At 35.2% G+C, this 13,889-nt stretch overlaps 1 protein-coding gene across 1 annotated transcript; it reads right to left on the reverse strand.

Annotated features, from left to right (window-relative positions):
* Positions 1-6,179: 6,179 nt before the first annotated feature.
* On the reverse strand, positions 6,180-7,031 carry LOC100669900 (olfactory receptor 14I1-like). The gene has a single exon (XM_010601482.3). The coding sequence runs from the start codon at positions 7,026-7,028 to the stop codon at positions 6,180-6,182; it is 849 nt and encodes a 282-aa protein (XP_010599784.1). The 5' UTR covers positions 7,029-7,031.
* Positions 7,032-13,889: the final 6,858 nt, after the last annotated feature.

Genomic DNA, 13,889 nt, shown 5'->3' on the forward strand with positions numbered 1-13,889 from the left:
ATAGTCAAAACAATACTGAAGAAGAGCGAAATGATAAAGCTGACACAATCTAACGTCAAGATTTACTATAAAGCTACAATAAACAATATGTGGTATTGACAAAAGAATAGACAAGGAGGTCAGGGTACAAGAAGAGAGCTTAGAAAAATATATGTGTGTGTAAATATATGTATATATACACACACACATAATAAAATATATATGAAAGTTGGACTTCACTAAAATGAAAAAAATAAAAACTTCTGCTCTCTGAAAATCACTGTTAAGAGAATGAAAAGACAAGCCACACATTAGGGAAAAATAGTTGCAAAACACGTATCCAGTCAAAGAACTTGTATCGAAAATATACAAAGATCTTAAAACTCAACAATTCAAAAACAAACAACCCAATTAAAAAAAAAAAAAGGGCAGAAGATCTGAATGGACACTATGCCAAAGAATATATACAGATGACATATAAACGTATAAAAAGATTCCTAACATCATATGCTATTCAGAAATTGAAAATGAAGGCAGCAATGGGCTAACCTAGACGACATATAATGGCTAAAATTATAACCCCTGACGACACCAAGATGTCGAGGATGTGGAGCAACAGAAACTTTCATTCATTGCTGAAGCAAGTGAAGAATTCATTTGCTGCTTTTGAATAAAGTTTGATAGTTTCTTACAAAGCTAAATATAGTCATACCATACAATCCAGCAATCATAGTTCCAGGTATTTACCCAAATAATTCAAAAACACCTAACCACGTAAGAACTTGTAACAAATGTTTTTTGCAACTTTATTCATAAAAAAAAAAAAATTAATAGTTTCCCCAAAATGGAAGCACCCAAGATGTTTTTTCAAAAGGTCAATGGATAAACAAACTGTGGTGAATGTAGACAATGCAATATTATTCAGCGATAATAAAGAATTGGGCGTGAAGCCACAAAAGAAAAAGGAGAAACCTGAACTGCATATTGCTAAGTGAAAGAAACCAGTCTGAAAAAGCTACGTACTGTATGATTCCAATGATATGACAATCTGGAAAAAGCAAAACTATAGAGAGAATGGAAAGATGATCGATTGGCAGGGGTTTAGGAGGAAAGGATAAGGGATGATTAGGTGGAGCACAGGAAATTTTTAGGGCAGTGAAACTATTCTGTATGATACTGTAAAGGTGGATGTATGACTTTATGCATTTGTCAAAACACATAGGACTGAACAAGCAGGGAATCCTAATTTCAAAGTGAGTTTAGTTAACAATAATATCTCAGTAATGGTTCATCAATTGTAACAAAGCTACCATGCTAATGCAAGATATTAATAATAGAGGAAACTGTTAATAGGAGAGAATGGGTTGAAATGGGGACTCTGTGTTATCTGCTCAATTTTTTATACTCGTCTTTTTTGAGCAGGGTATTGTTCAGTTTCCAAGTGTTTGATTTCTTTTCCCTGCTTTTTCTGTTATTGATTTCCACTTTTATGGCCTTATGGTCAGAGAAGATGCTTTGTAGTATTTCAATGTTTTGGATTCTGCTAAGGCTTGCTTTATGACTTAATATGTGGTCTATTCTAGAGAATGTTCCATGTGCACTAGAAAAGAAAGAATTCTTGGTTGCTATTGGATGGAGTGTTCTGTATATGTCTATGAGGTCAAGTTGGTTGATTGCAGCATTTACATCTTCTGTGTCTTTATTGAGCTTCCTTCTGTCCTTCACCGAAAGTGGTGTGTTGAAGTCTCCTACTATTCTTATGGAGCTGTCTATCTCACTTCTCAATGCTGATAGTTTGTTTTATGTATCTTGCAGCCCTGTCATTTGGTGCATAAATATTTAATATGGTTGTATCTTCTTGGTATATTGTCCCTTTAATCATTATATAGTGTCCTTCCTTATCCTTTATGATGGATTTAACGTTAAAGTTTACTTGTCAGAAATTAATATTGCCACTCCTGCTCTTTTTTGATTTTTTGATGTATTTTTTTCCATCCTTTGAGTTTTAGTTTGTGTCTCTAAGGTGTGTCTCTTGTAGGCAGCATATAGACGGATCGTATTTTTTAATCCATTCTGCCACTCTCTGTCTCTTTATTGGTGCATTTAGTCCATTTACATTCAGCATAATTATGGATAGGTATGAATTTAGTGCTATCGTTTTGATGTCTTTTTTGTGTGTTGTTGACAGTTACTTTTTCCCACTTAATTTTATGTGCAGAGTAGATTATATATTGTCCTTTCCTCATATTTGTTGTTGCTGATTTTGTTTCTGCTGAGTCTGTATTTTTCGCTTGTATTATATTTTGATGAGTAGGATAGTTTGTCTCTTTTGTGGTTACCTTATTATTTGCCCCTATTTTTCTGAATCTTAAGCTAACTTTTATTTTTTGTATCGCTGTGTCTTCCCCTCCATATTGAATGATTACATTTCTTAGTCCCTCTTTATTATTTTAATGTTGTTTTCTTTTATATAATAACATTGCTGTTACCCTGTTTTGAACTTTTTTTATTATTATTCTTGCTTTGTTTTTTTGGATTTCCCTGTCTGGGTAGATTTCTGATTGCTCTGCCCAGTGTTCTAGTCTTGGGTTGATATCTTATATTATTGATTTTCTAACCAAAGAACTCCCTTTAGTATTTCTTGCAGTTTTGGCTTGGTTTTTACAAATTCCCTAAATTTCTGTTTATCTGGAAATGTCTTAATTTCACCTTCATATTTAAGAGACAGTTTTGCTGGATATATGATTCCTGGATGGCAACGTTTTTCCCTCAGTTTTTTAAATAAGTCATCCCACTACCTTCTTGTCTTCATGGTTTCTGCCAAGTAATCCAACCTTATTCTTACTGGCTCTCCTTTGTAGGTGACTTTTCATTTATCCCTCGCTGCTCTTAAAATTCTCTCTTTACCTTTGGTTTTGGCAAGCCTGATTATAATATATCTTGGTGACTTTCTTTTAATATCTACCTTATGTGGAGTTCGATGAGCATCTTGGATAGATAACTTCTCATCATTCACGATATCAGGGAAGTTTTCTGCCAACAAATCTTCAACAATTTTCTCTGTATTTTCTGTTATCCCTCCCTGTTCTGGTACTCCAATCACTTGTAGGTTATTTCTCTTGATAGAGTCCCACATGATTCTTAAGGGTTCTTCATTTTTTTAATTCTTTTTTCTGACTTTTATTCAAATATATTAGTGCTAAGTGCTTTATCTTCAAGTTCAGAAATTCTAGCTTCTACTTGCTTAATTCTGCTTCTCTGATTTTCTACTGAGTTGTCTACTCCTGTAATTTTATTGTTAATCTTCTGAATTTCTGATTTCTGTCTAAGGATTTTTCCAGCTTATTAAATTTTTCATTATGTTTCTGAATAATCTTTCTAATTTCCTCAATTGCTTTATCTGTGTATTCCTTGGCATGTTCTGCGTATTGCCTCATTTCCTTCTGGATGTCTTGAAGGGTTCTGTATATTAATCTTTTGTATTCTGCGTCTGGTAATTCCAGGAAGGCACTTTCATCTAGAAGATCCCTAGATTCTTTGTTTTGAGAGCTTGTTGAGGTGATCATGGTCTGTTTCTTTATGTGACTTGATACTGACTGTTGTCTCTGAGCCATCTATAATTTATTGTATTAGTTCATGCTTGCTTACTGTGTCATAGCTTCTTTCTTTGTTTTATTTTGATATGCCCAGATGGGTTGCTTGGGTGAGCTAGCTTGATTATTTTTGCCTTTGGAGATCTGACATCCTGTCCCCAGATGGCTAGAGCTCTTATCAGGTATATCAGTCTCGGAGTCCATTCACTTTTCTTCTTGTATGTATTCAGCTCAGGTTTCCAGGTAGCTGATCATTAAGTGTGTGGTATAGGCTCTGTGCTACAGTCTTAGAGGGGCAAGGGTGATTGATGTACGTACCGGTATCTGATAGCAGCAGGGCGTCACACTCTGAACAAGGCAGGGGCTGAGAACCAACCTCCGAGTGTCTCTGAGGAAAGCGCATCCCTGTTCCCAAGAGTGTGCAGGTGGGCGGGTTCTGCAGATGGACCATGGGCATCCAATGTTTTTGATTGTAAGGACTGGGAGGTACCACTTATCCTTGGACTCCTGTCGTATGTGTCTGGGTGACCTGAGTGGAGCTACCAGCCCTTAGGCCCCTGATGTGGGTAGGTGAAAAAAAAAAGGTGAGGGCCCTGTTTAATAGGCAGAGCAATGTCAAACATCAAACATCCACCTCTCCACCGCACAGCTGAAACGGTTGGAGTCTGCCAACAAGGGCCTGTTTCTCCTGAAATAGGCCCACACAGATCCATGCAGAGGGGAAAGGTGCTGAAAGTCCATGGACCATTTTTGGCTGGACAGGAGCTGCTTCTGTCCTGAGCTCCCCCAGTTAGTGGAGCTGGCAAATTATCTTTTCCCCAAATTGCAATTTTTTTTCCCTTCTCCAAGGTGGGAGGATGGCTCTAGATGCTCAACAGTGCCTGTTTCAGGCCCAGGGAATTCAGCCACTGAAGCCAGCTTGGGGGTGGGAGGGCACAATAAAATATACACAAGTACTTATCTTTTGCCGACAGCACCTTTCTTCTCTGGTTCCGGAGGTGTGAGTAGGCTGTGTGGCTGGCTACTTCTCCCTGAGAAAATTGCAGCCGAAGGCCAGTACCAGCCTGCCACCACCACTCCGGGAATGGTGCCTGAGGGCTCCCCACGATTCAGGTCTGGTAACTCCTCTCCGCTTCTGAACCATTTCTTCCTCCACCTGCCCCTCTGTTCATTTTCTAAGCTTGCCTTTGATGCTCAGGGCTCCTAGTTTGTCATAAATACACCTGTTTAACTTGTTTTTTAGTCTTTTTTTGTAAAGAGGGCTCACTGGAAGCATCTGCCTATTGCGCCATCTTGGCTCTGCCTCTACTCAATTTTTTGTAAGCCTAAAACTTTACTAAAGTATAAGGTCTATGAATTAAAAACAAAAACCTCTGTTTATATTTTGCCAAATGCAGGCTTAATTTTATGATATTTTGTCAACCTTAACACCTAATGAGTTTTTAATCATGCCAAGATCTTCCCATCAATAGAGTTTAAAATACAATTTTCCTCATTATTTCATCTAGTACTTTAGAGATTTGTTTTGAACTAATTTTTTTTTTGTTTATTTTTATTTTGTATTTTTACATATATCTTTAAATTACCCAGGAAGCTGCTTTCTTTGCAGAACTTAACCTGATCTTCCCACATGGGTATCTCTTTGGAGCTTCCCCTCTCTATTTAGAGAATTGCCACGGAAAACTCAGCAACAAAAAGAAACAACATGGATGATTGTCAAACACCTTTTGCTAAGTGAAACAGCCAGCCTTGAGGAAAAAAAAAAAAAAAAAAAAACCCAAAAGAGACTGTATATTATTTAATTCCATTTATATAGCATTCTGGAAAAGGCAAACTATAGAGATAGAAAACTGGTCAGAGATTGACAGGTCTTATAGTCAAGGAAGAGACTGACTACAGATGTGCAGCATGAAGGAATTTTTTGGGGTGACACAACTGTTGTGTATCTAGACTGTGACAGTGGTTAAATTACTCCATTACTTTGTAAAAATTCATAGAACTGTACATCAGAAAGTGAATTTTACTGCGTATAAATTAAAAAAATAAATGTGTAAAAATGTTAAATATATTTCTGTGAAAATACCAATAAGTAGCCAAATGGTTTGGAAAACTTGATCAATGAAGTATGTGAGAACACAAAATTTTAAAGTATTAGAAGTAAAGTTGTGGGCATAACTTCAGAAACTAATACATTCAGAAATCCAGAAAAAAACCGGATTATTTTCTATGAAAATACAAATTTAAAAATGTGCATAATAGAAGTTCAGAAAAAGCAAATAAAGTAATTATCATTAAAAAGAAGAGGAAAATTTCATCAACATCTTCAAAAATATCTTACTGGCCCAAATTTATGAATGTGGTCTATCATAGTATGAATAGATAATTACCTAATTGGTTTTGGAGATTCAAAAAGGTAGAGAATTTCAAAACAACTCTTTGTATGTAGAAGAACTCTTGATACAGATCTTGTACTGGAAAAGCCCAGAAGATGTTTCTACTTTTGCAGAGGATATATCTTTCCAAATAGTCTCCACATAGGTGCTTTGATCTTCTTATTTCTAAGACTAAAAAAAAAAAAAAATTTTTTTTTTTCCTATATGATAGGATTCAGGAAGGGGGCAAAACCATATATGCTGTAGCAATCACCAGATCTTGAATAGATGAAGTTTTGTCTCTTGGTCCCAAGGCAGCAAAGAGCCCTGTGGTGAGGAAGAGCACGGTGACAATTAGCTGTGGGGAGCAGGTGGAGAAGGCTTTTGCTCGACTCTCTACTGAAGGGATCCTGAACACTGTTGAGAAGATCTGGTAATACGAGATGATCATAAAAACAAAGCACCCCATGACCAAGCATGAGCTCAGTGCCAGAGTCACAAACTCAACAAAGAAAATCTCACAGGAAGCGAGGGCCAGCACATGAGGGATGTCACAGAAAAACTGGTGGATTCTGTTGGATCTTGAAATGGCCTCCCAAAACATGTTGCCAGTGTGGACTGCAGCATAAGAAAAACAAATTAGCCAGGCTATGGCTGCCATCTGGTGGCATTTTCCTGATGTCATCATGGCTCCATATTGGAGGGGTTGGCAAATGGCAACATAGCAGTCATAGGACATGACGGTGAGAAAGGTTAGCTCAGCAGATGCAAAAGCAAAGAAAAAATAGACTTGGGCCACACAGCCAAGATAAGAGATGGAGTTGTTGTGCACCAGTGAGCTGTGGATGGACTTAGGCACGGTGACTGAGATGTAGCACAAATCCAAAAAGGAGAGGTTCTTCAGGAAGAAGTACATGGGTGTGTGAAGACACTGATCGAGAGTAATGACCATCATAAAGAGAAGATTCCCCAATAGTGTTACCAGGTAAATCAACAGAAAAAGCCCAGCATACAATATCTGGAGCTCCCATATATCAGAAAATCCTGTGAGCAGGAATTCTGTTACTTTTGTGAGATTGTCCATTTGGCAGGGAAATCTGTGTCCTGATTGTTGAAGAAAAAAAAAAAAAGTGCCAATTAAAATGAGATAAAGAAATCACCAAAACATTTTACTAACACAATGTTGTTGAAATCATTTTCAGCTTAATTAAATTAGGACTCCACTGTATATCTTCTATACTGCTGAAGCAAATGGGATGGTGGTGAATAGGTTTTATAAGATGGGAGTATTCAGAAAGGGATATTTTGAGGTCTTTTAAAGTTAAATAACTTCAAAGAGTTTCTGACCAGCACTATATATCTACTATGCAGTATTTTTTGAAGTGTGAAGTTAAGAACTTTTTCATCAAATCATCTAGGGTGCTTGATTAAAACATGGAGTCTTAAGTTCCAAGACACATCTACTAAATGAGAACTTGTGGAATGAAATCAAGAATTTGCCTTTTATATAAATTTCTGTTTTTTTTTTTTTTTTTAATACAAAACTTTGGAATTATCACTGGTTACATGTGCTGGTAGCCCCACATAGCTCTCTGCTCAATAACTTTTGTGATACCACTTTAAAATGTGGACTTACCATTTAGAGCATGGAAAGAATAAGGGTTATGATTTTAAAATTAATTCTGAATAGTTCTGGTTAGCATAAGGGCATTTGTTTTGCATAGCTGCACAAGGCACAGCAATAGTCACAATAACACCACAGCTCTTGTGTAGCACCTTCTCCATGTCACATGCTGTTCTCTGCACTGCGCATAGCTTAACTCATCTAATATTCACAATGGCACTATGAGGTAAGACCTGTTCCTATTATTCCCATTTTAGATAGAAAGAAATTGAGGCATAAACAAGATGAATTAAATTGTCCAAGGTCACTCAAAATGCACAAGTCTGAGCTGACATTCAAATCACAGCAATTAATCTCCAGGGTCAGTGTTCCCAACCTCTTCATTCTACTAATTTTTTCAATTGGTAGTAATTTTAACCAAAGTAACTTCATGAAAATAAAGAAATATTTTGTATATATTTACTGATGATTGTCATATGTTTGTCTTCAAAAGTAGTGTCTTAATGCTTAAAAACATAGATGCTTGCTTGTCTGCATCAAAGTCTATGTCAATATCCATAAGTAGTATACTGTGTTCTTCTGAATTGCATGTTAGATTCTCTCTACATGACTCCAAAATATTCAAAACAATTTATTAAGTTGTTCAAATTAGCAACAGCTTCAAATAAACCATTTAAAACCAGCCTACTGATCATCTCTTTTAAATGAGCCTTGTTTAATTACCTCATCCCAGTAGCAATTACAAACTATAAAGCACATAAGTGCTTTGTGACTAGGTGAATATGAAATGTTACTATCATTAATTATAAGAAAGGTAGAGCCTCTGATTTTGTAATAAATTTTGAAGATAATCTTCATGTCAAAGGTTGGAAGAAAATAGTCAGTTTGAAATGGTTTGCTGTCATTAAGACAAGTTATTAAAAAGAATAGTGTCCCACACAAGTCATACAAGTAATAAATTTTGTAATGTAAATCACGAAGGTTTATTACCCTTCATTAATAATGAATGACAAAAACAAATCAATGCAACATAAAATTATGAGCAAAGTGTATGCACAAGTGGTCTGTAGAACAAGAAAACTAATGACCAGTCACCAATTCAAAAACATGTCCAAACTTATCAGTCATAGAAACACCAGTTAAATCATTAAAAGATGCCATTTTGCACTCATTCATACAGAATGGAACACTCTGCAGTAGTTAAACTGAATGCAATAGTTCTACATATATCAATATGGAAAATCTCAATATGATTTTGAACAACAATAAAAAGAAAACAAGCTGCAAAACATTACCTAGAATGTGTTCCCAATTACATGATATTTAAACGTTTGAAAGAACACAGTACACTATTTATGTATGCACACACACACAAGAATAGTATAAGACAGTTGTGGTAATACATACACGTTGCCAGTTAAAGAATTTGGGATGGGGGAAAGTAATGAGAATAAGGTAAAATAAAAATTTAACACAAACTATCCCTGAAATACTTTATTATTTAAAATTGTTACAACAAATGATAAAATATTTATGTGCTAAAACTAAGTAGTAGTTACAAAAAACAGTTTGCTTTATCATTCTTCTGGGAGATTTGGGATTTTTTTTTATAATTTTTTGAGTATTATATATGTTACAGTTCCCTGGGTGGTGCAAAGAGTTTGTGCTTGACTACTGACATACAGTGGTTCAAATCCATCCACCACCACTTCGGAAGAAAGGTCTGGTGATGTGCTTCCATAAAGATTATAGCAAAAAAAGTCCTATGCAGGACACCTCTACTCTGAAACACATGGGGTCACCACAAGTAGGAATTAACTTGAAGGCAGTGGGTTTTAGGTTTTATATATTGATGTCAAAGAAGTGATTGGAATTTTTTTTGTGTATTATAAATTGGTTTCTACATTTAAATTACCTTTAAAATTCACTGAAGTGAGGATAAACTGGCTTCTTCGGCAGTATGGATCCCATAAGATACCCTGATAATAACAATTATAAGAATCTCAGAAAATATGTAATTATTAAGATTTCATAAAAGAAGGAATGTGTACCCAGGGGTTTGTTACATTATCTTCTATTACTTTCCACGTATTTGTGGTATTCACGATAAAAAATTTTAAGCAATGCATAGTAATTTTTAAACCAACTGAAGTTTTATGCTGCCCTTTATTATCTATAGAATTTAGTGAAACAGGTAGTAAAATTCTTGTTTTAGTGGGTTTTAATTATAAGGATCCCAACCAAAGAACAGGGACTGGTAGTTCATTCCTGACACAGTGCACAAGGCCCCCCCACCAACAAGCTGAATCAAAAAGATTTAATTAACTTGCTTGCAATAGACATAAAATTCAGCATAATGGCCACACAGCAGATTCCTCATAATCTATTACTTAGAGGATGATAAAAATAATCATATTTCCTCAATACTAATAGCCACACTTTCATGTTTTGAAAGAAAAAAAAACATTGTACAGTTCATATAAATAGTAAGTTTGCTTTTTTATTGAAAAAAAAAGAAAAGCTATGGTAAATCAGTAATTTTCTTTGTACTGCAGGCAATTTAGAATTGAGGATACATAATAAAATTTATAGATTTATATATATGTACACATATATAAATTTATAAAATTTATTACCAATATATAATGCAAACATATGCTATGTACACACACACACACACACACACACACACACACACACACACACCCCTCTCATATTTCCTTAGCAGGCAATAAACCATTGGTTGATTATTCATTCAACAAATGTTTGGTATTTACATCTACAAAAAAAGCAAAATTTCCCTTCATAAACATACTAACATCACTAAATGCTAGGTACGAATTTTAAATGAATTGTTTTTAACTATAAACTATATTGAATAAAACATGTAATAAAATTATCCTGCTTCTGAGTGCATCTATTTAAATTCCCACATCATCTGAGGAACAAATGGATTGGACTGTAAATTCTCTTCACGCCAGGAATAAAATTGGCTTGTGATTTCACACACCTGTATGTAAATCAGCTAAGGTGTCCAGGGTGTTGCATAAGTGTACCTCAGTCACTCCATCTCCTTGTTGAGTGGAGAGTGTTAGGGTCAGAGAGGGACTGACTACCCAATAGGACTTGGGGATATGCAGAGAGAAAGGGAGTAAGGGCGTTCTCATCTCAGCTGGGCATCACTGTGTTCATAAAGACTGCCCAAGATCAAAGTATCAGGCATACACCTGATTTTTGTGGAGTAAATACATGCTCTAGAGCAGTTTTAGGTCGTTCACCATATCCCATCTTTTTTGGGACTACAATGACCTCCAAGAAGGCAACATCTTAGCCAGGGTGTTGCTTCAAAGTGTCACAGGCAGAAAGAAACCTCTGTACTTTTTCTATCACCTAGGGTCATTTTTCTCCCTGATGCCTACATAACTCAAGTATCATTTGACCACAATAAGACTAACTTAACTCCAAATTCACCTCATGCATACACTGAAACGTTTCAGTCAAAAGACTGGTAGAATAATTTCATAAAATTAATAAACCAACGTATAGACCTGAGGTCTAATTATGTCCTGACATGGCCTAGCTGTTTGAAATTAGGGAAATTACAAATAAATTTGAATTTCCATTTTTCCCAGCTGTAAATGACACTCAAGGAGATGACTTCTGTCCCCTACCAGCTCTGATAATATTTAAATATGATCTGCAGAGAAGCCTCCTTAGACCTATCAGTGCAGTGTCTCTGGGTGGTTCTGATCCCTATACAGAGTTGTCCCTCATTCCATTTTTTTAAGGAATGGAGGTCAATGCTAGGGACCAAAACCATACTTGTACCCTGAGCAGTTTCCTTTTCCCAACCTGATTAAATAGATAAAAATCCTAGTAAACAGTATATGCTAAATTAGTTTGCTTGTTCCTACAATATATATTTACAAAACATAATCACTAAGAGAACAATCAAATTAATTTAAAAACACATCTGTCTTGGAGTGTGTTTTTTTTCCACACAAATATCCATTGGTTGAAATGATTGATTACATATACTTCATCCACATAAATTCAGTTTCCTTAAGGGTTAAAAAAGCTGGGAAGTACATGAATAGTAATACCTTGATGAAAGGACATCTTGCTTCTCAATATGTATGTGGTTTCTGGAATAATGATGAAAAGACAGTAATTCTGATTGCCTCTGCTTTCATCAGAAGAAACTGCCCGATTTAATGTGCAAGCTCAGGGATGAAGAAAACTGATATACAATTTATCAAGGAGAAAATCTTCTCTGCCAGGTGTCTACAGAGATTAGGCCCTTGGAGTATGGAGTGGATTGGCTTCCAGAGAAAACCCTGGGGGACACTGGTCTCAATTGGATGCAAACCCTTCTCCAGGTTAAGTGGGATAATACCAGCTGGAAAGAATCCGGAATATGTAATAGATGGTAATAGAATTTAAATTCCTTGAGAAAAAAGTTGAACGTGAGAGATACATAGATTTTCATTAAGAGAGTGAAGAAAAATCAAGTGAAGAAGAGAAAAATCAAAAGATTTATAATTTCACATTTTACAAAAAACCTTTGATAATGTTAAAAACTCCAATAAAATCATATGATGAGATGATTCCTTGCTTTACTTCATCATTAGGCAATTTCTCTGCCTAGCCGCTGTGCCATCTCAAAAACAGATAAGCTCATATCCAATTGACTTCACACTTACATCACCCTATTTTTATATTGAACCCTAATTATCAGAAAATAATATATTAGCTTAATCAACTAAATTATGCTCCTCATTACCCCAAAATCTATTGGTCCCATAGCAGTAATAGAACAAAAGAATGGCATGGTAATTGAAGATTTTCAGATCGGTGGGGAAGTCAATCATAACTATATGAAATATATATTTTATTACCTCACTTTTCAGGTGAGGAAATGGAGGCAGAAGAGACATTTTATGAAATAATCAGTATCATACAATTAGCATGTGATAGTGTCAGACCTCAAGCCTAGGCCTTCTGACCTCAGGAAACGGTGAACTGTGTGTCTTCCTACACTAATTATTATCACTCTTATAGCACATGGCATTTGATACACCATCCAAAACAGACATGTGAAAGTTATAAGCACTGTGGACATTGGAAAGAAGACACTTCAGTGATCCATTGTGTGTGAAATTATAGTTTACTTGTTAACAAGACAACTGAAAAACAACAACAAAAAAGAATGAATTCAGCCAAGTGTCTGGGTACAAATTACTAGAGAGAAATAAACAATGCTTACATGTACAAAAAAATGTTTAGAAGATATATTTACAAGTATCACAATTTCAAGAGAAACAAAATATAAAATGTGTAAGAATTAAATTAACAATGTGCAAAATCATTAAGATGCTAGTGGAGGGGCAAAAGTTGATTTTAAAATATTTGAAAGTCTTAGTATGAGCTAGGATGAGATGGTAATCTCCACAACATGTCAATGCTGTGCTAGCTTGAAGAAAAATAATTTGGAAGTTCCTATTTGGATGCCTGGATTTAGTTAAAATAGATTTTTAGAATGGAATTAATTGTTTCTTAAATGCTTACAAAATTTTCTAAGATAGCTCCCTATTTAGTGATGTTTTGAAGATTTCTGTCTGCTCAGGAAAATTGGGATCATGGCAACAGGTTAGGTAGGACTCAATGCCCTGTTCTTAATGGGTATGAGAAAATGAGAGTTCCTGGTGAGGAAAAAGGAGTATAGGTGAGGTAATGTAAGAAAAAAATCAACACTTATTTTTGGAAAACATATAATGATACAAAACCGACAACTATGCTGTCTTCAAGGAGTTTACACCTAGGGAGACTGTAATTTTATCTCTGGAGGATGGCATGAAGAATTTATATAACCATAATCTTTTCTTTGGTAGTATATTCTGTAGAATTTGTGAGAAAAAATTGGGAAAGTCAAGTGAATTATATGTTATAACTCTGTAATCAGAGTATAATATAAATTTTGTAGTAGAAGCAAAATTAATTAGTATAATATTGGGTTCAAATGTCTCATATGTTATTCCAAATGGAACATCAGTCCTCACCATAAACGACATTAAAAAAAAAAAGGCTGTAATGGCGTTGAATCCCAAACAATAGCTAATATGGTGGGCATAGAAAAAAACAGGGCAGAAAGGAGATTAGAGTTAAAGAGGAAAGATCATTACCAACTTTTAATCATTTGATTAAACCTGTTGCCATCAAGTCAATTTTGACTCATTGCAACCCTATTACAATACATAATAGAGGTTACAGCTTTGGAAGAGGAGAAAGAAATAATACATTTTAAGTTAATACAAAGTATTT

The sequence above is a fragment of the Loxodonta africana genome, chromosome 2 (assembly GCF_030014295.1).
Source record: "Loxodonta africana isolate mLoxAfr1 chromosome 2, mLoxAfr1.hap2, whole genome shotgun sequence".
Classification (NCBI taxonomy): domain Eukaryota; kingdom Metazoa; phylum Chordata; class Mammalia; order Proboscidea; family Elephantidae; genus Loxodonta; species Loxodonta africana.